Source organism: Vulpes vulpes, chromosome 12 (genome assembly GCF_048418805.1).
Source record: "Vulpes vulpes isolate BD-2025 chromosome 12, VulVul3, whole genome shotgun sequence".
Classification (NCBI taxonomy): Eukaryota; Metazoa; Chordata; class Mammalia; order Carnivora; family Canidae; genus Vulpes; species Vulpes vulpes.
Genome location: NC_132791.1, coordinates 43276292 through 43304137, shown reverse-complemented (window position 1 = coordinate 43304137; position 27846 = coordinate 43276292). Strand labels below are relative to the sequence as shown.

Here is a 27846-nt window from a genome sequence, read left to right as displayed (position 1 = left end):
TTAACACAGAAATAGTAAATCAACAGAAACTGAAAAATGCAGTTGGATTCATTTAATATCTATTTTTTCGTCTACGGCCATACCACCCTGAACGCGCCCGATCTCGTCTGGATTCATTTAAGATCCATTTTAAAATCATTCATGACTTGAAACTTTTTTAAGGAGTTAAAACAACTCATTTTAGATTAGAAAATATTTTTAATTAAAGCACCCTGCACTTCAACAGCAAGTTCTGTAATGTAACTGCAATGGTAAGCAAAGATTTCATTAACTTCCACCATAAGTCTCAGATTTAGGAATATCGACTAATTAGAAAAATTAAAGCTACACTTCAGAATTAATTGAAATTATTAAAGTGTTTACTCTTGCATTATTTACAGCTAGAATGTCAGCAAAAGGCACTCTATACTTTCTCATAAGTAATTCTACAGTGTATATTAAGAATGTAAGATGACTTCCATTGAATATTGGGTCTTTCCAGGTAGGCCTGCTATAAGCTTTCAATTTATGCTGATTCTCTGGACAACTTCAAAATCATTCTTCTCTGGGAAAGCATGAAAGCTAATGCATTCCTGATGGATGGGTGTGATGCAAGATATAGGCATTTGCTGTCCTCATCAAATCTACCAGCAGGATTCACCAGAAACCTAGACACTCTTATCAGACAGCTACGCTGTAGACAGAGTGACCAGCAAGACACAGACTGAGGTTCAGTTTTCTAAACTTAGAAAACTTTACAAAGCCTGAAGAAACATAGATTATAACTATAAAGTATCAGTTCTGTTTTTATTAAGTCATTCTTTGATTTCATCTTAGATATTATATTCAATCTATCATAAGTATTATGTGTGTTGAATTTCCTAGCACAAAGTTGATGTGTCTTCAGAAAAAATAATTGGTCCTACTGTCATAATTTAAAGTGACTAAGACTCTGCCCAGGATTTCTGCTGGCCATTCACTCAGACACGGAAGAAAGATTCACTGGCTGAAAAGAAAATGAAGGTGAAGAAAGAACAGCAACATTTTAACAACTGCCTTCCATATGTTACGTTTTAGGTGATTCTCCATAGAAAATAAAACAGAATCATACAAAAATCCAGTCACACTCCTTATTGTACAGTCCAGAAGTCTGTCAAGGTACTTGGGCTCTAATTTTCACTTTTACTTCTGAAAAACTAATTATAAGAATTTGTCATGGGACATCATGAGGTTTCTTCTTCTTTATTAGTGAAATTATATGTTTTGCACTAGATTTTTTGCTGCTAACCCTAACTATGGTATAGATGACAAAACACCTAAATTATCTATGCTAGATTCAAGAATAAAGAATAGTGCAGGATATAACAAGGAAAAATAAGATAATGTAAGTTATTACCAATTTTTGGTAAGATGAAGAATGAATGGATAAGGCAGATAATATTAATTCCTTCAGTATCTATTTTCCTCTTCCTCCTTTCAATAACAGCAACTTTTAAATTTCAGCTAAGTACATGACTACTCAGTTATGTACCACATTTTCCAGCTTCCCATGAAGCTGGGTATAACCATGTGACTACATTTAATGATATTAAAACGAAAATTCCCTTAAAGCAAAGCTATTTCCCTCGACTTCCTATCTATCTATGAAAGAGATCTGACATGTAGATGAGGACAATTCTCTAGGTCACAGCTGAGCAACAAAATGGAAGAAGCCTGGGTGCATGAAAACAGTGCTATTCCACAAGGTTTGACCCACTCATTTTAGGACTATTAAGTGGGAAAAATAATTCTATTTCATTTCAGATACTTTGTTTTGGGGTCTAATGGTTACAGCAGCTTTATCTGTAATCTAATTTATATAACGTTGAATGTTGTCTATGTCATAATTATTTACTTTGCTACTGATTTTTTTTTTGCAGTGTAGCATGCAGGTTAACAAGGACTTTAATTTTATTTGACTTTATATCAATTAGGAATCCTGCTATATGATGCAAATTATAGAGGAAGGACCTTCAAATTTTTAGACTGGTTATCCCACAGAAATAGAAAAATAATTGATTACCAGGACAAATATTCCAACTTTTTTTTCTAAAAGTTAGTAATGAACATTTTAGAATTTTCCAAACTGCCCCACTAATCATGTGGCCATAGAGTTAATCAGAAAACTCAATCCTAAAACCTTGTGCAGATTGAAATAATTCAAGATTATTCTACTTTCAATAAAAAAAACCTCTTCTATTCAGTTGTGTCATTTTTCTTTCTTTTTTTTTTTTAATAACAGAACACTTGGATTCTTTCCTCTTGTACTCACAAGCTACCCTTCCAAGTCCTCTCAGTGTCCTCACAGATTCTACTTAATAATTATCTTTAGTCACTGATACAAAGAAACCTATTTCCCAATATTATGAATCCTTCAGATCACAAAAATATTTCAGTATGGTTAAAAACATTTTCACAGTTAATCACATTATTTTGGATTTGTGATCCAAAAAAGGTGTTCATATAATATTTTTTAAATAAAAATTAAAAATACTGAGATGGACACTATGACTACATTACTCTCTTTATCTGATGATATAACACTTTAAAATCTGGGGTACTTCCCTAAGGCAATCAAAATTTACTAACTTAAGAAGATCAATGATTTTTCAAACCATTACAGAAATAAATTTCCTTTAAAAATAATGTCTATTTGATAAATACATAAAAAATTGGCCAGATGTTATCTAAATATCCCACAAAGGTGTTTTTTTTTTTTTTTTGGCTTTTAGCATCAAAGCCACATTTTAAAAATATAAATACTATTTCCCCTTTTAACTGCAACATTCTCTTCAAGACATTCTTCATGTTTGTACAATGCATGCCCTAAATCTAGAAAGTACACCCAAATTCTTAAAATTGATGACAGTAACTACATACATGCTTTACTCAACAGATGTTACAGTAGCATCTCCAGCAACAAAGACTTGGCACTCAGCCAAGCATGAGCAGCAAAGCCTGTGCCTGTGGGGGCTGGGCTGCAACAAGAAACCCACATAGTTCCAGGATGGTAAGCCAAGAGAGGCTGACCACTTTGGAGCTGGCAGGGGAAACACAACATAAAATTTTGCTAGAGATCATTACTTTGTATGGCAGATGCTGGCTGCTGCTGGGAAGCAAAGGAAACTGATCAATTTGTTGTACAGAAGTAATATAGTAGGTGGTTCATCTTGAGCAAAGCCACAGAGCAGAAGAGGTCCCTCACAAGTTGGCATTCTATTGTATATGTCATTGGCTGAAAAGCATATCCCAGATACTCTGAAATAAGATTCAAAATTAGTGCCTGAAGGTCACATACAAGTAACATTACAAAATTTGAGACGGTCTCTCAACAGGGAAAACACAATTATAAATCTCTATCATCACTATTTTCATTAGAAGCCACTTAAATTACTCAATTTTTAACATCAGGGTATTTATAAATTTATTACAGAATACACAAGGTGGTGGAAAGAAGGCAAGAAATAAAGACAAAAAGATTGTTTGCAATCTGCGTTATAAAGGTCCCTTTATGTCACACCGAGATTTTTTTTACAGTTATACTTCTTTCAGTAAAGAATCTTTTAATGTTTTAACCATGATCAGATTTGCATTTTAGAAAAAAAAATCCTTTGGTGGCAGGGAAAAGAATAGAGATGAGGTAAAGGCAGGGAAATAGGAAATAGTCATATAGGTAAGATTTATTCTATGGACTGAATGTGTCTTACCAAAATTTGTATATTGAAACATACTGGATAGTAATTGGAGGCAAGAATTTTAGAATGTGATTAGATCATGAGGGTTTAGGCTTCATGAATGGAATTTGTGCTCTTATAAAGAAATGGCAGAGAATTCCCTTGCCCCTTCCCCCAGGCGGTAACACAGCAGAAAGAAGATTGTGTATGAATGAGGAAATGGATTCTTACTACATACAAAATCTGCCAGTACCTTGATCTTGGACTTTTGGGGCTTCAGAACAGTGAGAAATAAATTTCTGTTGTTTATAAGCTACCTAGTCTATGGTTTTTCATTATAGCAGCCCAAATGGATTACAACAATTTGGTAAGACTCTGAAACAAAGGTATGACCAGGGGAAAGATTTAGTTAAAAAATAAAATAAATAAAAGGTAGACCTCATAGAGCTTAGTCACAGAGAGGTATCATTTTACAACAGGACCACTACAGAGCTAAATGTGGACACTGCCACAAATTTGATGAGACAATCTTGGCTTCTGAAAAACTTTACTCTCTTGAAGTTGCAAATTTTGCTTATTTTAGCTAATTACCAATACTTGTTACATTTGTTTGTCTTTGGAGACCCAATCCAAGATATGTTTTTCTACTCACATCATTAATCCAAATTAAATTGTGCGTGAGTATATTATATTTCAAGAATAATTGGAACCACCTGTTTAAAACACTTTGAACCTAAAGATTATATCATCTTTCTTTGAAAATTGCAAAGAAATAAAAAGATATTATGGCCAATGTGTTAAACATTTCCAGGCTTCTTTGTTTCTGATTCTTGACCACTATTCCTGTTACATGCATTTAAATGACAGGAGGCCAAAACCTAGCTTGTAACAAGCAGTTTAACAGTTTAGCAGTTCTGTGAAGGTCTCCAGTGGACAAGTTTGTATCATCAAACTGCCCAGGCTGGCACCTTTTCCACTCCTCAGTTCTCATTTATAACTGAAAATTCACTGAATTTTCTTGGCTAGTAATCAGAACACAGGAAGGAAGACCTCAGGCAGACCCTAGGGGGTTAAAAGATAATCCAATTATCCTGTTCACTAAGTGTTTCTGTATCTTTCACACCTGAAGGGAAGAGGTTTGAACCTCTTGAAATATGAATCCTAAAACAACTTTAACTTCCTATTTTTGGTATTATGTATTCCTCCAGCATAGAAAAAAAAAAGCCATTTTTGCATGTGTTTTGCCATCTTGTGGTATTAAATAAAATTATGACTTGACAAATGTATACCTAAGACATAAGAAGTGTTGATTCAATAAGCTGAGAAGGAGCAAAGCTAATGTTTTATTTTGTTTGATTTTTAAAATGACACACAGCATTTCTGATAATTTCACAGAACATCAAAGATATTTCTCATGTCCTTTCAAAATTAGGGCACCAGATCTCTGTCAATATGCACTGAGCATTTCTCATATATTAGAAACCCAATAAATGTTTACTGAGGATCATTTTATTCAAGCTCTCTTTAATTTAGTTAATGTAGACATAACAGTTTAGCTTTTCCATTCTTATAATCTCAAAGCTAAATCATGATTTATGTTGTAACTATTCCTTCCATTCATTTTTCAGTTTCAAATAAGCAGACTAAAATTTGAGGAACATGATCAATATCCCAGAAAAAAATAAGCAAATAAAAATAGTTTACTGTTACAATCAAATTATATATACAACGAAGTTTATTCAATATGATGATACCCAGACTACATGGCAAGAAGGCATAAGTAGTAAGAGTTCACACATAATTGTAATTAAGATGACCCTTACTGGATCAACTTTTGACTTTGCTTTTCTCATTTCTTTTTTTAGTGCATATGATCGGTATCCCTTACGTTGTAGCTCACATCAGTTAGTTATGCCACTCCCATTTCAATATCATGGGAAATGTGCATCAAACTGTTCTGAATAATATTTACTGGCAGATAGGCCCCTCTTGACTCTGAATTTAACTCCACAGTACACCCAAAGTTCATCTTCCCTGCCTTTGCATTTCTATTCTGTTGTGCCTTTTACACAGCACAAAGTGACTCAAACATCTTGGTTGATTCTCAAAAAGTATGGCTCTTGGTCACCAGTCACCAAGTGTAGCAAGGTGTGTCAAACAGCTGATGCAGCCGTTCCAAGGCAGAAAAGGAGTACACTCAGAAGCATTTGTGCCATGCCTACCCACTAACTTTGGGGACAGTGATGTGGAGATAGATTGCCTTGATGTGTTCTGTCCCTGCTCCTTTACCCTCAACACCACCTTCACGGTGCTCTATTCATGTATGTTATTTACTTATGGTAACTTGTGTTTGCTTCATTTGAAAAGAATTATATTATAAAAGCAGAAATGGGATCCCTCACCTTTTCCACTTTTGATATACTGAACCTATGGAATTCCTTTTATCTACTAATATACATCTGGGAAAACATAAAAATCAATATGCCAAAACATCAGTATCACAAAGTGGTTTAAAATGTAGGATCTACAGTCAGAGGGTACATGTGCTACACTTGATATGCTACCTTGGGCAAATTTAGTTAGCTTCTAGGTACTTTAGCTTCCTCATCTGTAACCTAAACATAATAATTATGCCAATTTACAGGGATGATGTGAGAATAAATGAGATAATGCTTATAAAGCATTTAAAATAATGACTTGCATCTATTAAAATCAATAAATGTTAGCTAGTATAATCACTTCTATCTGAAGATATTTTCAGAGCTCATGAGAAGGTACTATGGCACATTCACAAAAAAATTCAAAAAATCCGAGAGAAAGATAAAATCCTCAGGGTATCCCTGATTGGGAAAAAGGAATTGCTTTCTTCTTTGAGTGCCATCATAAGAAGTGATGGACTATTTATGTAATGCAGATTGTTTTATCAATGAGAGGAATAAATGAACTGTAAAGGAAATGTACAATACAATGGCAATATCTATTTAAAAATCTTAACAGCATACACTTTTATCTTCTCATGTGCCCAATTGAGTCTTCCCTGTGTAACTACAACACTGAGTTCCCATTAAGGACAAAGGAAATGGGCAGAAAAGGAAAACTTGGCAGTAGAAACAGAAACGAGAAGAGACAGGTCTAATAAAAGAGAAAAGAAGCCTGCCATGGGGGGAACCATATGATCTCCTCTGACCTACTTCCTAAACAGACTGATCTCCAGCTTCAGCCTACATAAGATTTCACACCCAGTCATTCTAGGATATTGTCTGAAATTCCTTTCTCTAAAAAAAAGTGTGCATGTGTGTATACTGTAAATGACAAACATACTATTATTTATATTACAATTGGAATAATTCTTAAGATGCACTTCTTCAAAAAGCCAGTTATTATCAATGTGTATTTAGCAAATGTGTAATTTATGCTATTAGGTTCCCACAATGGAAGGGGTGCATAGGAAGTTAGGAAGGTTTCAAGCCCCTAAAAAAAACAACAGGAAGGCATGACTTCCTGAGGGATGGGGAAATGGGACACTGAAGTGCTGAATTCAGTCCTTGAGAGCACACAATTCTACCGCAAGAAAGCCCTACTGTCTTCAACCACACAGGTATAAATGATGAGGAAAAGCCATGTGTTACAGAGCTAACCACATATGTATCCTAGGAGGAAACAAATGGATAGCACATATGATACAGAATGAACACATCCATTCAGAGGAGAAGCCACCGGATATCCTTACATACTAAAATTGCAAGCAATGGTCCACTGAAGTAAATACCACTAATAAATATTAATTAAGAACTGAATATATTATATAATATAATGGGAAATAACAAATGACGGGGAAAATTCTTCCTCTTTGTGATGTACATAGTCTAGCATTAATATTTAGAAATATAAAAGACCCTTTGCAAGCAAAACAATATATTGGCATTATTTTTCAAATGTTCTGTTAATTAGGACCATCAGAGAATCTTTGATTAGGTTTTTAGAGGGGATACAAAGGGGAACTCTTTAAAATGAAGTCAGAAATGTTTCCATTACTTATTCTAGAGAAATCAAGAGGTGAATTTGGATAATTTTTTAACTCCAAATATACATAACAATCCAAATAAGTCTCTAAAAATTTAAATTACACTTTTGTCTTATTATTTTATTATTTGATCCAAAGTACATATTTTAAGGCCTTTTATGAAAATAATACACACACATTAAAATGTACAGGTAGGATTTCTTCTCTTTTCTCTGTCATCTTTCCTGAGAAAGCCAATGACTTCTATGATGCTTTGGTTGTAGCTGGAATAACAACATGAGCTTTGATTGTGACTTGTATTATATTCCATAATCCGGAAATTTAAGAGACTGATACATAAACTGTGAACTGCTCCAGTGGTCTGGAGATTTATGGAGGTTTCCTGCGTGTTGTAGATGTAGATATAAGGATGGTATAGTGATATGCTTATCATGCCTTACTGCTTCTCTAGAACTTTGGAGAGTGGGGCATCTAAAGAATTAGCACTGGAGTAATATAGCTGTGAAGATGATGAAGGATACCAATTAATTCCATTGGAATATAGCATAGCCTGCAGTGACTAAAGAAGCAACAGGGGGAATCCCTGGGTGGCTCAGCAGTTTAGCGCCTGCCTTTGGCCCAGGGTGTGATCCTGGAGTCCCGGGATAGAATCCGACATCGGGCTCCTTGCATGAGGTCTGCTTCTCCCTCTGCTTCTCTCCCTCTATCTGTGTCTCTCATGAATAAATAAATAAAAATCTTAAAAAAAAATAAGCAACAGGGATTCCACCCGGTTTCCATAAAAATGCCTTTAACTCAGGATGACAGTGAATGAGAGGAGAAAAATGGGAAAAGAAGGCATGTACCTGCAAAATTTTCTGTGACTTAAACGGAAAAGATTCTTTGCAGAAATTCTATATTTTCCATGAAATTAAAAAAAATCTTAATAATGGGGAAACGTTTCATAAGAATATAGGATGGTCACAATTTAGGCAGCTTTATATTGCTAGCTTATGGGTGTGTTTTACTTAGCACTGTCTGGTACATGGGAGACTGAATAAATATTTAGTGACCAAATACTATATTGTATATACCTGACTCTGACTTGAAAATGCATATAAGTTAGGAAACAGAAGAGAATGCAACTTCTAGGGGTAGATAACATGACGATACCTGAATTATTGTCCTGTCCTTGATTTCTGTGACAAAATCAGAGGACATAAGGCAGATATGAACTGATAAACTGATCTTCTCAATAGCTCCACATGATGCAGTGTAACAATGGCATAAACAGAATATGGCACAGTTTAGTAAGAGCCAGATTCCTTGTTAATTTGATGCCCATTTACCCCAAAGTGAAAAGTCATTCCTCAGATTTTTGAAACCCATTTGTGGGAAAAACAAAAAGTGTAGCAATACTGCCTCTAGAGCAAGATTAACAAGTCTCTCCTTTATCCATCCCCTCCCTTCTTCATCCTTTATTCCACTTCTAAGTAGAATTTCTGATTTGATTGTAAAGATTCTAGGTCACTGTACTGGGACAACATTTCAGGTATAAAAGCTTGTATGACTACTTTTCCACCTTGGGCAAGTGACCTAGACCACTTCATTTATTTATTTTTATTTTTTAAAAGATTTTATTTATTTATTCATGAAAGAGAGAGGCGGAGACATGGGCAGAGGGAGAAGCAGACTCCCTGCAGGGAGCCTGACACAGAACTACATCCCAGCACCCCAGGATCATGACCTGAGTGAGCCCAAGGCAGACGCTCAACCGCTGAACAACCCAGGCATCCCTAGACCACTTCATTTAAAAAACAGGAAGCATCCTATTGCTCTTTTTTTTTTTTTCCAGTTCTATATACTAAATTAGCCTTTCTTGGAACCGGAAGGAAGCTATGTTCTAGGCCTACGTCCTAAGCTACCCAGTCCATTCTAACCAAAGGAATAGGAGTATATCGTGTGATACAAATCTCACATTGTATGTAATTAGCAGGTAAGTAGTAAAAAGGAGTATGTGCACACAGACTTTGCTTTGTTTTCTTATGTAGCTGCTGAAGGGGCCCTCTTTTTAATACAAACTACACTTAAGAAATATAACTCTAGATAGTTTTTTAAAAGGATAAGTCACAGCATTCCCAAGAGAATAAATGCATTAATAGACTTGTATAGCTGACTACTTAAATAATTGCACAATTAAAAGGAATTTTATAAAATTTACTTGTTCTATGTTTAAGTGTAATACTTTTATTGTACCTTACAAAGTAAATCAATATGCACTGAATTATAACAAGATATCCTAGTCAAAATACATTTGAGATTAATTATGGCAGCCTTTAAGTAACTAACCATGTCATAATCAAATTCAGATCTTTTTCCTTTCCTTCCTTAGCATCTAAGTACATATATGAAACCAGGTAAATAAAGTCTGTAATAATAAATGTGAAAGAACAGCAATTATGTTCTCTGCAATTCTAAAATATCAACCTTAAGAAGATTTAATTATTATATTTTAGAAAATAAAAGGGCTTATTAAATAAGGCAAGAACTTGGTAATATGGTGTACTGTTGAACTTTCATTTGATTCAATGATCTATCAGCAATTTGATATATCAGACCCTAACATGTTATCTCTCTTTGACTACTCAATTATTATAAACACTTCTAAAATTTTAAGTGGACCATTATCACTGAGTTTCTTCTTTAACAGGTGTGCTTAAACACACACACGTACACAACCAAACACACAAAGTGGAAAGCAATTCTAATTAATCAGCTACATCTTGCATTCAGAAGTAAATAAATTTTAAATACAGCATGATTTTCCTTTCTCCAATGATTTAAAATATAAACCATTTTATGGAGCTAGAGATCCACTTGCTACCACCCAAATATTTATATCAGAAAAGGGAAAGATTGGACACACTAATTTTCTTAGTGGAAACTTTTCAATTTCATCAATTATATAACATGAATTCTATCTAGGAATATAATCTTGGTTTTCTATAAGAAAAGCAAGCACTCAAAATTAACATTCAATATATTCTTTCTGCGTTCATTTTCCACGATCAGAAACTTTGTCATTATAAAATCTTTTTAGATAAATGTATCTTACATCATCAACCAGAATTATCTTATTGATAATTTACTAACAAGTATATAAATTATTGTCTATGTATTTAGTTGTCAATATACCATCTTTGTGCTGTAAAAGCTATCTGCGAACTTGGTAGTACATGTCACCTTTATATTTTTTAGCCTCTGATTTCTTTAGTTTCCTCTTTAAAATACAGAGGCTGAAATAAATGTTTATGTGGTTACTTCTAGCTGTGACAGGCTATAACATGTATGTCAGGGAAAAAAACAGTTGACTTAAATTGTGCATATTAAAAAAATAAATAAATAAATTGTGCATATTTATCTAAACATGGTATTGTAAAATAGCATAAAGAAATTAAGAGGAGAAAAAAGGAAGTCAAAAGACACCAAGCAATTTCCTTTATTTTTATCTCTGCATACCCTTTTGGTATTAAATAGAGTAACAAATCCAAAAATACTTACTAATATAATATATTTTCAGTAGCAAGAGGATAGAGTGGCTTAGAGGAATTTTAATTGACTCCCTTCCTTCCATACTCTTCATCTTCCTCCTCCAAATAAACATTTAATCCACACAGCAACAAGGTCTGGTCACCTCCAGTATGGCCTAGAGACAATTTCCTTAGCCCTTCTCCCAACAAGATGGCTGCCACAACTCCTCTTTGGGTTCTCAAGGTACCACAGTGTAATCTAACAGTTTGCTAATTTCTACTATCAATCACATTACTAATTATATTAGTATATTATCCCATTCCATGAGATTTTGGATTTAAACTATCTCAAATTGTAGGTCAATTTTTCCACTAGACAGAGGAGAAAACCCACAGAGTGCCAGTTACCGCCCTGGGGTCACACTGCCAATCACAAAGATGAGAGAAAAACTCAAAACTTTTGATTCTATGATCATATAAGTGTTCACCTAATGGGCAATGTTCATTTTTGATTCTTCATTCATTTTCTTTCATTCAACACATTTTTTAAGAGTTTGAAGAAACATAACCATTACCGCAAGTACAGTTAACTTCCACATTGATTCTACCAGGGAAATTCATTTATTCTTGATGGATATCAAATTGCTATCAAACAGCCTGACTGAAACCCAGTGAACTGACAGTAGTCATAAAAAACTTGCGCTTAAATATATAGGGAGACAAATTCAAATGGCACTCAACCGGATACAAAATCCCACTCATCCAATTTTCACTATAATTCTTAAATTAGCATTATCAAATATATACTATCATATAATTCACATTGATAGTATATATATCAAATATATACTATCATATAAATTCACATTGTCACATATTAATTTCAACATAAACATAAATCCAAAAAAATACTACTGAAATTAAGTTATTTTCTCCAAACAACAGAAAAATCTTGAAATAAAGTTATTTGTTTTAAATGTGAGAGTTGCATATTGATATATGCAATTAGGCAATTTTGAAAATTACATTTTTTAGAAATTTCTGAAAACAGAAGACATTGGGTAGGTAAATTTAAAATGTGCCGTATGCACTTCAGGTCACCTGTTCTCAAATCACCACATGAAATCCATCTTCCACCTTCACCAATAATCCAGTCTTAGAAATGCAAAGATCTTGAAAGTTAATCAATGATACACCTCTAACTGCAATACATTTTACACCAGTGGTAACCACAACAATTGTCATATGCACTATTAGCCTGTCCCAAAATGTTAACAGAGTATCTAGCTAATTATTTCATACAAGCAACAATATTTTAACTTTTCTATTGCACTTAATAGTACCAAAGAAAAATGTCCTTTGCACTTGTCGTTTGCATCCACACCCAAGTAGTAATACACAGGAGAGAGACAGTGTCATTCCATTGAGTGAAAAACACAATTTTTAATAGTTCAGTCTTTAAGTTCACATTTAATTAACAACATTTTACTTTCAAAATAAATTGTTTTAAGTAAATAGCAATCATATCCAAAGAGTTCTAAAAACATAAGATCATGTGTTCGATGAAGTCATCTTTAAGCTACTATAGTTACAGGACTAGACCTGTAAATTCCATATTAGTATTAAAGGAAAAGAAAAGTACATTTGCCTTCACCAACTGCAATGGTAAGCAAATGCAGGTATACGGCACTTTATTAATAAGAACTCCTTTAGTAAGCACACGTTAGAGGAATTAATCATTCATTCCCTGCAGACTGCTTATGTATTTCATAGGGCCATTATCTGATCTGAATAACAAGAACAATTGCATAATAAAACATATTACTGCTGACACTAGCAACTTTCTTTTTTCAACTTTAAAGTTGCAACCACCTCTGTATTGCACAGAAAACTGGTGGCAAGAAAAATAAAAAAGGCAAAAACAAGAAAACAAACAAAAAGACAATTTAATCATCCCACCCAGTTTTGACTTCTTTGAAAGTGATCAAATATAACATGTTCAAGCTTGACTAGAAATGGTTTTAATTCAGGCTATCTTCCTTGGCACTCTAACATAATTAGAACACAGGCAGAATGCGTTTCACATTAATTTTCATGTTAATTGTAAATCTTTGCTTTCAGCAATTTGAATATAATCAACAATTTTGTCATGTCTTTTCTACTGTGGAAAATGTGTCCTATTGTAATATATGTAATAACATGTTTGATCCACTCTTAAAATTGGCTACTTCAGTACACTCTTACCTTTTATTTTTCAATAACTGCTTTTTCAAACATCAGATACCTTTCAGGTGTTTGAGGTCACAAGTGAAGAGGGATCAAATCTGATCAACCAAGGGTTTAATTTTAAATTACCTAAATTCATTTTAAAACAAAGCAGAAATGGAAACTGAGAATAGCAATACTTCTAAGAAAATCCATTTGGATAGAAAATAAAGTAATATACAATAAACAATGACATATCTTTACCAAATGATTTCCATATATTACAACTTCATATCAACAAATTCAATTGTCCTGTTATTTCATTAGCCTCAAAACTTATGTCCCAAGATACTCAAAGCTTTTGACATTGAAGAACCATACAACTCTGAAAGATCTTTCTTTTTTAAAACCATTGTACATGAGTTTACTTGTAAAATTTTAAAAATCAATGCCAAATGAATAGTGCCACTTTTATATATTTGAGTAAATATAAAGATAATATTTTTTTCACTTTACCATTATCAGCAATTAAATATGAGAGCCCTTGGGTATTATTTGATAGTAAGGTGTTCTGTGGAAAAACAGTATTATCTGTAAGTAAGGAGCTTTAATTTTCAATCTGGTTCATAACTCTTAAAGACATTTGCTTGCAAAAGTGTGCTTTACATTGAGATAGAAATTGAAAGTTAAAGGTAAACTTTTTAAATTACTATTCTACAGTAGTCAGCCTGCATGGTATTATGTCAGAGAACTTTGTTTAAAAAAAAAAAATCAGCTCTGTTGTATCTAAACTGAAATTCTACTGTATCTACCATATATGTAACAATGCAAAAAGAATTAGATTCCGAGTCCATTTGGCAGTAATAAAGAAAAAAATGCTGAAATGTTATTGATTCTCTCCCTCCTGTGCAAAACAAACTGACTCAACTATATTTTTACTGACATAACACAAAGGTTTTATTTAGATATTACAAAATACTGGCAAGTGTTAGACTGTGTCCCTTTTATTCTTTTTAAATATATCATTAACCCTTTCACAGAGAGAGGAAGAGTGTCCTACTTGTTCTTACAGAAATGCTGCAGCTACTGACATGGTGATGTTAGCCCCAAGAGGAATACTGCCTGCAAAAGTTTTTGATGCAGAGATATTCAGCCCTAGGAGACACCTTAAGCCTGTCACTGGCTGCTGAGCCCCTGTCACAGTTTATAACCTGCTGTGTCAAAGTCACAGCCTCAGCTCCTGCCCTCTCCAAAGCATTTTTCACATTCCCTCTCTGAATGAATTTCATCCAAATTATCCAAACTAGCCTAGTTGGAGGATTTTCTTCCACATCTCATCTACCTCCAAGCATTAGAAACCTCAACAGGATTTTCTCCTGGTCTTTCAGACCGTCTTTATTAAGTTTCCCTTGACCCAATTTTTTGGCAAGCTGTCTTCAGGACTAAAGATAAGCAACCAAGTGAAGTCAGAGAAGGATGGGAGTTGGTGTGGCTTAGGGTGGAGGTGGACAGTAGCCGGAAAAGTGAGCCAGCAGGTTCGAATTCTCAAGCTTTTTCTAGGTAACCAGCCTTATATCTTGGAACCAACCAACGTTTCACAAGCCAGGCTTCCAACAGCCCTTGAACAATAAACGTTTAAAAATCAGATTCCCCAATAAGGTTTCCCACAATGAAGTCTTCTCAATGCTCTTCCAAAATAATAATAATAATAATAATAATAATAATAATAATAAAATAAATAAATAAATCAGCAAGCAAGCAGCTTAACAAACCACTTCTCAATTAAGAACTACTTAAGTCATGTAAGTCAACTTCTTCCCCGGTAAAACGAACTGTCCATGCCATCTGGAGGGAGAGCATTCGGCATATGCTCTTCCCTCACTTGAGAGAAAAGAAATACAAAAAAAAAAAAAAACACAGTTTACTTACTAAAGCAGCCGCTCCAGTCCTCCTTGGAAACCCTGAGGAGTCTTCTCTTCTCTTTCCTACCAGTCAAATAAAGAATTGTCTCTCTATTCCACACAGGCCCAGAATAAACTGCAAGAAAGGACAGCACATGCTCAGCAGCCCGTCGGGCTTTGGCTTGGGTGGGATGCTTCGGGGGCTGTTCGTTGCAAAAGTGGGATCTTCGCGTCCGGAGGGAGGGGACACCGACCGAAGAAAATCAGGGCGCTCCGAAAGCGTGCTTGGGTCCTGCAAATTCTTCGCAAGGCAAAGTACCCGCACTCTCCCCGCCGAGGCTGCCTGTCGGCGGCGCGCGAGGGGAGGAGGCGGAGAGGAGGAGGAGGAGGAGCCGCGGGAGGGCTCGGGCTGGGAGGGGACCGCGGGCGGGGGGGCGCCGGGAGGCCCGCGGAGCTGCGGCCGAGACCGCGCCCGCGCCCGCGACCGAGACGGAGACGGAGACGGAGACCGAGACGGAGACCGAGACGGAGACCGCGGGGGAGGGCCGGCGAGCGGCCGTCCGGGCGAGGCGCTGGGCGAGGCGCTGGGCGAGGCGCTGCCCCGGGCGCTCGGGCGGCCGCCGCGGGCGCGGGCGCGGGCGCGGGCGCGGGCGCAGGTGCGGGCGCGGGCGCAGGTGCAGGTGCAGGAGCGGGCGCCGAGGGGCGGGGAGCGCAGGCGGCCGGCACCTCCCTCCCGGCGGCTCCCGCGCGGGCTGGCTGGCTCGCGCCCGCACACACAGGCAGGCACACACCCCACGTCTCGGCCGCACGCACTCACCTGCATTTCCCTAACGAGCCACTTGATGGCTGCCAGCGGCGCGGGCCGGCGCGGGAGGGGGGGGTCGGGCGGGGGGACGCGGCGCGGGGTGCTGCGAGCGCCGGCCCGGGTGGGCGCGGGAGGAGGGCGGCCTGCGCGGCGACCCCGAGCTGCCCGGGCGCGACCCCGCCGACCCCGCCGACCCCGCCGACCCCGAGACCCGGAGGCCGTGCCATGACCCGGGCCCCGGGACACAGCGGTCCGCGCGGGGAGAGGATGCTCTATCCCGACCACTAGAGCCACAGAGGACTTGTCCAGGTGTAGATCCCGGTTGCGCCTCTTCAGGTGTTTGCGTGCTTTGGGTTATTTCATTTTGGGGGGTTTGGTGGGGTTTCTTTTTTTCGGAGGGAAGCTGGCGGCAAGCGTCAGGGGGGCAGAGGAGCTAAAAATGCAGGGGGCAGAGTTTTGATTTGCAAGACATTCGTTGCTCATGAAGAGTCCACTTGAATGAGGAGGAGGAAGAGGAGCAGAGCTGCGTGGTGCAGGGCGCGCTGCGTGTAGTTCTCAGTTGGGCTGCTTGGCAGCGTGGCTGGGCTTGGGGTAGAGGCAGGGCTCTGTGGAGGCGGGAGCTGACGAGGGAAAGCCCCGAACAAGAGTTGCTAGAAACTGGCCCGGCTTCAGAGGCGAGGACGGGGCCTGCGTGGGGGTGGGGGTGGGGGTGCGGGTGGGGGTGGGGGGTGTATTTCTTTACTACCTGCTTAGGGGAATGACCGATGCCTCTGGGGTGGTCTATCACAGACTCTGCCAGCAAGGAAAGAGTAACTTAAACCCCCTGAGCAAAGCTAGAAAAGAGAATTAGCACTGGGGAAGAGCAGGATGGAAGAAATGTCACAGAAAGCTTCTAACATTTTACCGTCATTTGTGTCTGATCAAAGGATACAGCTGTGACAGCGAATGCTCTCTCTCTCTCTCTCTTAGTAAAGAAAGAGCAATGTCACCACGTTGGTCCTTAAAAAAAAATAATTGTCCTGTTTATAATAATGCAACAGAAAGCCTTCCAGGTACCCTCTAGTCAAAGGTGCCCTAAGCACTGTGGAAGAAAACCGAAAGCAGTGAGCCATCTACTTTCCTTATATGTCCATGATCTAATAGCAGAGAAATGTCACTTTCTCCCAAAGAGAAATAAAGCTTAATCAATACATGTGACATTTTCCCCAGGGTCCTTTCACCTCTTTTCTTTTCATGCCTGCTTCATTGCCTGCCATGTCCCTTTGCTCTTCAGGAGTGACCCTTCTTCTGAACCCATCTCCTGCCAGGCTACCTGCTCCACCCCCATAAACGCACTGAGCTCAGCCATCCAAGAAGGTTCACAATCATTATCACTTAAAGCTGTTCTTGGAAATGATAGGATAGGAAACAGAAAGATTCCTTCCATGCATGCAAGTGTGTGTGTGTGTGCGTGTGTGCGTGTGTGTGTGCGTGTGTATGTCTATCTTTGTAATTATGCAAAGCCCCTGCCCCCTTATGGTGTTGTCTGTGCAAGATGATGACTAACTCAGTCTCTACCCTGGTCTCTCCTTCCCTCCCTTCCTCCCTCCCTCCCTCCCTCCCCCCCCCCCTTTTGCACAAATACACACCACTCCCTCCTGTCTCAGCTCCTTCCTGTCAGTGTTCAATAATGGTTTTACATGAACTTTCTGTTTGAAAGCCTCTGACTACCAAGAGCAAGTTGAAGCGGGTTTGTAGGAGGGATGCCAGAACTCAACACTGCAGCTATGTTTCCTGTCATCACTCACTCATTACATACACTACTGTACTTAATGCCAAGTGGCACCAGAAATGATTTCCTCTTGTGCTATTCGTAATAATATATCTGCCTTCCCCCGGAAACACATAGAATAAATAATAAAAGAAATAGTGCATCTTGATACCGTGGGAAGAGCAGATGGATGCTGATGTGGTGGTGTTAGTTACCTTTCCTGTTGTTGTTGCTGCAGAGACAGTGTGACCACTTCTCCCTTTCAACTGCTTCTGGTGGGTTAAGCAAAGCATTTGGCCCTTTTACTGTGTTCTCTTTCCCATCTTTCCCTTGACAATAGTTTGTATATTTTAAATAAAGATTTCATTCTGCCAACCCGCAGGAAGCTTTTAACAAGATGCAGCTGAGTGTGTCGATATCTTATCTCTTTTTCCTGCTGTATGGGGGTGTTCAGCTACTTGAAACTCATCTCAACTTCAGCTCAAAGCTGGCATCTCACAGAGACAGTGCTCCCTGGGGCTGATTTACTCTTGCCTGTACACAGCTATACACTGGTGCCCTCCAGAAGAACACAGGGTAATTTAAACATCGGAAGAGCCACGGTTATTATATTCAGCCCTCTTCCTCCGGCATCACTCCCTACTTAATACCACAAGTGTTAATTGTGAGTAGCTTTTTATAGAGATTTTATTAGTGATTTATTAGAATTGGACTGAGCTATCTTTCCTGACGATGATCGCACCAAGCTGCAACAGTTAAAAAAAAATATTTCATTCTCTAACTATCCACCTCCTGTAATATTACGGTTTATTTTTCCTTCTCAGATGAAAAGGCAGCTTTAAATATCCCCTTTGCCAGTGTATATTTATTTTTAAAAGACAGCACTACTTGTTTAAATTGGTCATTGTCAGTGAACCATGGTGTTTAAAACAACCATGACAAATGTGAAATAGAAATTAAAAAGGGAAACTGGGATAGGGCAAGAAAGCCTGGTCTTGAATATCAGCCATCTGAGATTAATCTCTTTTGAGGTTCCCTTTATTTTACCACCTTGCTTTATTGACCAAAACTTTAGTTAGCCTTGTTACATTTAAGCTTAGAATTGATTTTATCAACCTCTATAATTTACATTTGTATTTTGACTTTTTGAGGGAATCCAGTACTTTCAGCCTTGTCGCAGCTGTTGAATTAGGCTTAACAACTCCACAGCAATAACCTCCTGTTCTCAGATGTCCTTTAAACATATCAATAGCATTGTGGGAAAACATCCTAATTATATAGTACTCCATAATATGGAATTGGAAATAAGGAAAAAGAAATAGAAAACATGGTAATAAGGGAACTGGGAGGAGCAAGTCACCTGTTATAAGGGAGACAACGATCAAAAGAGATATCCCATGACCACCAGATTGGTGAGTTTGATTTTGTCAGGAGTAATCTTTCCCACTTTGCCACCCATGAGGTTTTGTTTTGTTTTGTTTTGTTTGTTTCTCAGTCTGCAAAAATGGTGGACACTTCATTTGTTCTCCCTTTCTCCATGTTTCCTCCTAAAGTTATGCTAATTGGCAGAAAATGCAAGTAGAAACAATTTTATATTGATATTAAAGTGGGAAGTCCTGTACTTATTCTAACTGCTTGTACTTATTTCATATGAAACAAGGATAATCTTTGACTCTTCTTCAGCTTTTATTTTGGTCAATGAGGACAGAGTTCTAATTGACTAAATGAGTCTAATTTCCCTAATTTTTTATAGATGCTTTGCTACCAGGAAGGCTGCCTGGGAACCTTAGAACATAATGAAAAATATGACTTGATTATTACTCGATTTAGGGAGTCTTAGTGAGTGGAGTTATATTTGTGATAATTGTGGATTCAAGGCTTCAGGGTTACTCCACTGAAATTATTATGGGCTAATGCTAGGTTACAAAAAAATCTAAATGCTTTGGAACTATGAGTTTTGATATATAATATGATACACTTATTTTTTCGTTTATTGTACAAAGCATTTTCTATTCCTCACCCCTCCTCAAACCCCAAATCCACCATTTGGCCTTCTTTGTGTCCTAGGAGTTAGCTGCTAGGAACTGCACCTACCTGGTTTCCCTTGTCCTTTGCCTTCTGTTGGGTTATGCCCAAAGAGAGGTACTGGTGGGGGACAGTAGGAGAGATGATTCTTTTCCCAATTGCTCTGTTAACTTAGCACTGAGTTATTTTCTGGCAGTGGCTGCATTCCTCCAGAAATACACCCTTCCATACTTCCGGCTTATACTTGTCTCATCCTATCTCTTGCCCCTTCAGCTTTCCTTTCCACTGTGGCTATGGGATGGGTACTCAGAAATCTCTCTTGTCACTTCCTTTAACCCAATTGCTCTTCCAGAAAGTATCCCTTATCTAAATTCTCTCCAAAATCATTCCTGATGGTATCTTCCATTCCCTACAGGTATTCTGACTGATAGATTTTTGTTATTTAATATATTAAAAGATAACAAATATTTGATTCAATTGTTTCAAAGCTTAATGTACTATCCAATGTCCAGGGCAGTGCCAAAACATTATTTCCATTTCACAACCTGAAATAACTTTAACACACTACAAGAAAGTATTTGAAGGTATAGCAATTTGTATGGCTACATAATCACAATATGCTAATATTTTCCACAGAGATGTCACTTCTCTGAGTATCAAATGAGCCAGATTCATCAAACTGGTAAAACTATCTCAGTTTTTCTTAAACATATATGTTAATGTTTTATAGTATCTGATTACAAAAAATAATATAATAATAATACATGTTTTGAAGTCTAGTATTTATTATTTTATAAAGCAGATCATAGTTTATAAGGTACTACTATAATTTTATTCAGTTTTAACAAACTAAATGAGTAAGGAAGTCTATATGTATTCATTCTTCCAATTATTAAAAAAAAGCCAATAATGACGATATAAAAAAGTGACCTAAGTTATCAGTGAAAACCCAAAATAACTGCTCCATGCATATACTTTGGAAAGAGAACAGTTGAACATGAATACAAAGAATGGAATCCACCAAGTTCTTTTAAGCAAGCATTTAAAAGATGTATATCATAGAAATTAATAAACATCAGAATACATTTTTTAATGAAAGTAAACTATAATTCGAGAGAAATAGGTAGTCATTCTACCCCTCTGAGGTTTGGGGATATTTTTTACCTAAAAAAATAATAAGGGATGCCTGGGTGGCTCAGCAGTTTAGTGTCTGCCTTCGGCCCAGGTCCTGATCCTGGAGTCCCAGGATCGAGTCCCACGTCAGGCTCCCTGCATCCAGCCTGCTTCTCCCTCTGCCTATGTCTCTGCCTCTCTCTCAATCTGTGTCTCTCATGAATAAACAAAAAATAATAAAAAGATATCTAATGCAAAATTTCATCTATACATCTCTACTTAAGGCGTTATGCATATGTACATAGTATTTTGTAGGTTTTTTTAAGTGCCTTTAAAATACCGTGTAAATATTAGGTCTAAGAAATCTGGGGTACAGAAAACAGGTTGGTTAGCTGACCCAGGGACACAAAGCAATTAAGTCTTGGCGCTGAGACTTATACCCAGGTAGTCTGGCTCCTGAGTTGCTATGTTCAACCAGTATTCTATGTCATAAGAAACTTTTTTTCAACTGCAGTTCCTTTCTTTCTTAGGGTCAAGGCCTTATGAGACAATTACCTAAATTTAAGAAATTTCTTAATTTCTATTCAGTGAATGGAAAAGATAAGTTGGGGATGGTGCAAAAAGAAAATTGCCCTATCTTCTCTAAGAACTAATTTTCAATTTTTAAAGTGAATTTTTTTAACTTTATGTTTCTATTTAAATAACTTTGCATATTATTTATTTTCATATGAAAAAAACCCTTGTGTCTTGCATATCTAATGATACCATAAAAATCATATCATAAAAATAAAATTTATGATTTTTTTCTAGATACATCATGGACAATTTGTTCTATTACCATAGTTTGCTATATTTGCTACTTTCCCCTTTTGTACATCTGTTTTTATCTATTCTTTTTTTAAGATTTTATTTATTTATTCATGAGAGACAGAGAGAGAGAGAGAGAGAGAGAGAGAGAGGCAGAGACACAGGCAGAGGGAGAAGCAGGCTCCATGCAGGAAGTTGGACCTGGGACTCAATCCCCGGTCCCAAGGATCAGGCCCTGGGCTGAAGGTGGTGCTAAACTGCTGAGCCACCTGGGCTGCCCTGTTTTTATCTATTCATGTTTATTTATTTCCCACCCTTACCTACAACCAGGAGAAAAAAGTAATATATAGCTAAGGAAAGTGTTTCTATATATCACCTCTCTTTTATAATAAGAGGTCAACTTTCTGGAACCTTTTTAAGATTTCCCCCTGTTTTAGTGAAGGGCAATATGTTTTCCAGGTACTTATTCCTGACCTTTTGTTCATGTGTAATGATACTGTGGCAGGAAAAAATTATAGTAGCATTTATTTTTATCACAGATTTTATGTATATTTTCAACATTTAAAATTGTAGATTTTTTAAATAGAAGCAAAAGGAAGAAATGTGACAACTATATCATATGGATCTCTGCTTTCTGGCATTCTATATTTTACGGGTGATAAGCAAATCATAAACTTATCTGCTTTTCATGAAAGGATATCTAAAGTAAATCAAAAGAAGTTTATAGGTTTTAGAATTAATTTTTCCATGTAATTATCAATGTCGTAACACAAGATGATATGGCCCAATACTTCACCTTCTTCCCCACCTTTCCCTCCTAAACCTGGTATGTGAGAAATAATCCTTTTTATATAACTAATGAGTGATAGAAGTCCTGTTAATTTTAGGGAACTTTCCTCCTCATCATAATTCAAAGAATAATTTTAATGTATAAACATTTATTTATACACATTATGTGTGTATTAAATCTAGTTTTTTATTTATTTTTTAAAGATTTTATTTATTTCATTCGTAACAGACATAGGAGAGAGAGAGAGAGAAGGGGAGGGAGAGAGGGAGAGAGAGAGAGAGGCAGTGACACAGGCAGAGGGAGAAGCAGGCTCCATGCAGGAAGCCTGACGTGGGACTCGATCCTGGGTCTCCAGGATCACACCCTGGGCTGCAGGCAGCGCTAAACCACTGAGCCACCCAGGATGCCCTGTTATTTAATTTGCAAAGTGTGTATTTGATTTCATAAGCCCTCATGTCATTACACCTTATGAAAAAAAGTATTTTCATGTTAAATTTTTAGGCAAAAAGGCATTGAACAATTACTGCTATACTCAAAAAGGGGAAAGAATCAAAGACGTTTTCAAGAAGTCTTCCAGAAAGGGTGATAAAATGAAGAGTCCTCTTTACAAGTTTGCTTCACTTTGCTACTATTAATCAGAATTCTCTTCAGGTTCATCTAGGCTCTAAAAACAGGAGCATAATAGGGATATAGATCATGAATATGCATGTGATGGGGAAAGGATTTATTAAAGTTAGAGTGTTTCCCACCAAAATCTCTTCCTGCCACCAGGCCTCTCTCAGACACACATATATAACTTGCCCATGCTCATCACCACTCAGAGCACAGGAGGTTATGCTTCCCTTGCTAGACTCCTGTTTTTCATCCTGCCCTCCAAGGCTTTTGCTGCTCTGGTTCTCAGACTTTTGTTATGCAGAAACTGGAGAACTGGAAGAAATCTGGGGATGAAAAGACTCAGACCAGGCATTTGGGGAAACATAGAGTGCAGAAAGATAAGATTTAAGGCAGTTATAAAATAAGGATCTACTAAGCAATTACAAAATGTGAAAAAGTTGGAAAGAAGAGAAAAACACTATGTTCTGTGTAAGTGTCGCTGAGGGATATGAATCAGGACCTCCGAATAATACTTTTGAAGAGCTTAGTTTTAAAGACTGGATTGCATTTTTATTACTTTTTTTTTTAGACTTTTTATTTCTTTGAACAGCTAAAAGATCTTACACTATACCATAAGGAGGCTGGAATTTTTTGTGGTTTAACACACATATATACACACACAGATAAATGTAGTTTTCACCCAAATATAGGTTACATAATTTATAAGTTGATTTTAAAATCTTAAATTATTTTTAAAAGATACCAACATGATTTTAATGTGGATAGGATAAATGTATTTTTTCTATATTAAATGTATTGTTTTCGTAAACGTTTTGCAACAAAGATGCACTACTTCAAATGAAGTTTAGTTAGATGTTATTCGAATCTTCAGTGACCACTCTAATACTTGTTCTCAAAGACAATGTTTACACATTATGGATATTAATAAAGTATTATCTAATAAAAAAGAAAATGTTTGCTTTAACATTGGTATTTTTAACAAAAACATCTATAAGCACTTTTCTCACTTTGATTCTTAAGTAGAAATGTAAAAATTGTTATTGAAAGCCACATTATTTTTGAAGGAATCCAATAAGTGCTTCTTGAATATTTTTATTTCCAAAATCTCTCACCTCAGTCTCCACTTAATATGTCCTATGTAAGCCCATGATACACAAAAATCTAAGACATACTTATCCAGACAAAAGAGATATCAGCCACATTCTCTGTTCTTTATCCTGTAGTTCCTTTGTGCCAGATAGGACCAAAAGTAATACAGACCCACCATATAGTTCATTTGAACACAACCTATATATTCCCTGGCCATCCTGTAAAGGAGGGTAGTGAATTTCGATGGATTTAGCCAAACACATATTCTGAGAACCTAATGTATGCAAAGTAAATAGTGTACATGTGTGTCTGGGGGTAGTTAAATGATTAATGCCTATAAACCAACTTATAATTTGGAAGTCTGGGGGCACATAATTAGATTTAAAAGATTTATTATGCAAAATTTAATCAATTTATCAAACAGCCTTGCAACCAATATTGTATTGCAGAATATTGAAGGAAATCTACATGCCAACATGATGTCTAACTCCTGAGCTTACCAAAACTCTGAACTGAAATTATTGAGGCAATAAATGAAGGAAAATTCCTCAAAATCTCTAGAAACTTAGAATGGTTGCTCTCAAAGACCAAACATTAAAAGGAATTCATATGTTATAGACTGTGTTGATGGAATTACAGACAAAGATGATTTTAACGGATTAGCTAATTTCAACATTGATCCTTCAAAATATAGCATAGTGTCAAAGGAAATAAACAGTGAATGTTCTGGAAGAAACTTACTAAAATCCTCAGATTTCTACGAGTAGGGATGAACTATAGGGTAATAAAGTAAACTGAAAATGGCATGCAGTGGTAAGTACCATGGCGAAGCAGCACTGCTAGATGTTAAAACAAGGGAACAGAGTTCCTTCTGTTTGCAGTAGGTGGCAGTAAGGGTTAGTGTGTAATAAACCAAAGAAAATTTGCAGGCCCAAACATGAAAGTTGCTATTTTAATGATGAGTGTAAATAAGATTTTTCAAAATAATGAGAGAAATGCAGGGGAAGTTATTGCTTGAAACATTTTTTTTAATTAATAGAAAATAGAAAAAAATTAGAAACATCTGCAATATGCTTTGTAAAATTAAGAAGATATGGTACTTTGGAAACCACAATAAAAACAGAAAGGTGAAAAAAAAAAAAAAAAAAACCAGAAAGGTGAAAGCAGATAATAAACTACAGTATAAAATTAAAAAGTTAGCTTTCTGTTGAGGATGGAGACGCAGAGGAATAGGCAAAAACAATTGTAAAAAGCTACCAAAAAAGTCAATAACAATATCTGAATGAGAAAGCAAAATGCAACAGAATAGCAGAATTTACACTGCAGAAAATTGCGGTTGAACACTAAGATTTCTATTTAGTGGCATTTTTTCTCAAAAAATTAAAGACAAACATCTTTCCTTTATAATGTTAATTAAAATGAGAAACATAGATGTGTGTGTATGTGTATACCCTTACATATATACCTATATAGATACTACATATATAACCTGTATATCTGGTTATGTATATATCTATTCTCCTAATATTGTATTTACATGTGCAAAGAAAAGGCAATATGCATTGTAATACCTAGAACTCTTTTAAACGTTTTATGTCTGTATTTTCTAAAATAAAATGATTTATTTTCATTACAAGAAATATGTTTGATATACATATAATCCTAAAATTTCTTTGATATATATTCTGAAAGTAGGTAAATGCTTTTTCTTTTTCAAATGTTCCCTTTGCTTCCAGTAGAATCTACACAGAATTTACTAAAGAAACCAAATTGAAGTAATGATTATATGCAAATTTTTCCAGTACTCTAACAGGAGTTTTACAATATATTTCCTATTTCTCATCATACCTTATTTCCTGCTGTATACGTTAAATAGTAAAAGATGATAAAACCAATGTTTCAGTTGTTTGAAAAGCTTTGCAAATTAAATTTTGAAGTAAGCCTTTGCATATTTTCTAAATATCTCCAAATTTTCCTGGTGTATTTAAATTTGTAAAGATTCCTTTGCATATTGTGTCTCTCCTGACAAAAACTGTTTCCATTCATAAATGGAACAAAATGATAACTGAATAGTGCCAGAAATAAAATAGTTCAAGAAAGTTCAAATATGTGGTCTTTGAAAGTTTTGTACAGGCATGCTGTTTTTCTCAGTTCAATTAAGTGATTCAAAATTGTGGCCCAGGAATAACCTTCAAAAAATTAAAAGGTACATTTGTATCTAATTGAGTGGCCCACTGAAATCAAATTGAAAAGATTTTAAAGTAAAAAGAAATAGATTATAATGTGAGTGCACCAGTGGTTGAGCATTTTAAAGCACATTTCTTCTTTTAACATTTTAATATTTAGTATTCTTAAATCTCATGTAGAAATACATATCTGTACCCTTTAAAAAAAGATTTTATTTATTTATTCATTAGACACAGCGAGAGAGAGAGAGAGGCAGAAACATAGGCAGCAGGAGAAGCAGACTCCATGCAGGGAGCTTGATATGGGATTCAATCCTGGGACTCCGGAATCACACCTGGGCTGACGGCAGGCGCTAAACTGCTGAGCCACCCAGGAATCCCCTCATATCTATACCCTTTTGATTTTACATTATGGACATTTCATTATGAAAAACCGTGGTACAACTGTATGAATCACTCTATACTTTAACTAGGAGCCACGATTTTTAAGCACAGAATGAGAATTATACAGCCCATAGCAAAATACTGACTGCAAAAGGGTTAAATTATTTCCTTTATATCAACTTGTTTACTATGTAATTTCAAATTTAATTCTGATGAACTATATTCAGTAGCATTCAAACTAGAAAAATAGGTCTCTTTCAGACATTCCCTAAACAAAACCAGGGTAAATGAAAATAATAAATTTGATTTATATCAATTTTTAGCTTTCTAAGTCATAAGATATTTTGAATCAGTGTCCTAAACATGCAGTAATTTGAAAATCATTTTTTGACACACAGAGAAGAGAGTGATAAGAGTGAGGAGAAAGGCTTGTTTCTCATTATAGTTAGTCTCTATTTTACTATTTTATACCATTTTATAACTAAATAGAAATCTCTTAAGGAGGTATTATAATGCTACAGTAAAGAATGTTTGTGGGTTATTTATTCCCCTTTTGGACTTTTCAGTGGACTTTTCAAGCCTTTCTTCTGAGATGATTCTTCTCCGTGGTAAAGCATTCCCGAGAGAAGGAGCTGACTTCCTGTTACAGGTGCCAATTTCAAAAGTGGTTTTAGTGGCTTGAACATTTGTCCAAGAGTAACAAGAGAGAAACCACCAATGTGTATCATCAGACCACCGAAGAATCATCGGACTCAAATGGCTTTCCATCACCATCAAACTCAACTCTCTGAAAATAGAGTTCACAGATTTTACTTGCTATTAACAAGACTTTGTCTTCTGTCTGATTTTACTTTCCCACATTATATTGTTTACATACAAAGAGCAAAACACTAAAATGTGAAAATAGTGAACCAAATATTTTAAGATTGAATAAAGTCAACAAGCCTTATT

General features: G+C 36.4%; 2 protein-coding genes across 48 annotated transcripts in view; one reads left to right on the top strand and one right to left on the bottom strand.

Annotated features, from left to right (window-relative positions):
• Window positions 1-15842, bottom strand: part of PTPRD (protein tyrosine phosphatase receptor type D) — a 2173792-nt gene extending 2157950 nt beyond the window's left edge. For 45 of the 47 annotated variants that reach the window (XM_072728317.1, XM_072728336.1, XM_072728322.1 and 42 more), the window contains exon 1: window positions 15360-15687. The gene's annotated coding sequence lies outside the window, so the exon portion shown is untranslated. Of the gene's footprint in view, window positions 1-15359 lie in introns of all 47 variants that reach the window. The other 2 variants (XM_072728319.1, XM_072728320.1) reach the window with 2 other exon arrangements.
• On the top strand, window positions 11437-27549 carry LOC140594830 (uncharacterized). Its single transcript, XM_072731908.1, has 3 exons — window positions 11437-11469; window positions 15456-16472; window positions 27462-27549. The coding sequence occupies exons 1-2, from the start codon at window positions 11437-11439 to the stop codon at window positions 16422-16424; spliced, it is 1002 nt and encodes a 333-aa protein (XP_072588009.1). The 3' UTR covers window positions 16425-16472; window positions 27462-27549.
• The last annotated feature ends 297 nt before the right edge of the window (window positions 27550-27846 follow it).

Bases quoted from the DNA above. Each gene is read 5' to 3' on its own strand.
- LOC140594830 (XM_072731908.1), top strand. From the start codon at position 11,437: ATGGCTGCCACAACTCCTCTTTGGGTTCTCAAG. The intron at 11,470-15,455 runs GTACCACAGTGT...TATTCCACACAG, and splicing joins CTCCTCTTTGGGTTCTCAAG to GCCCAGAATAAACTGCAAGA.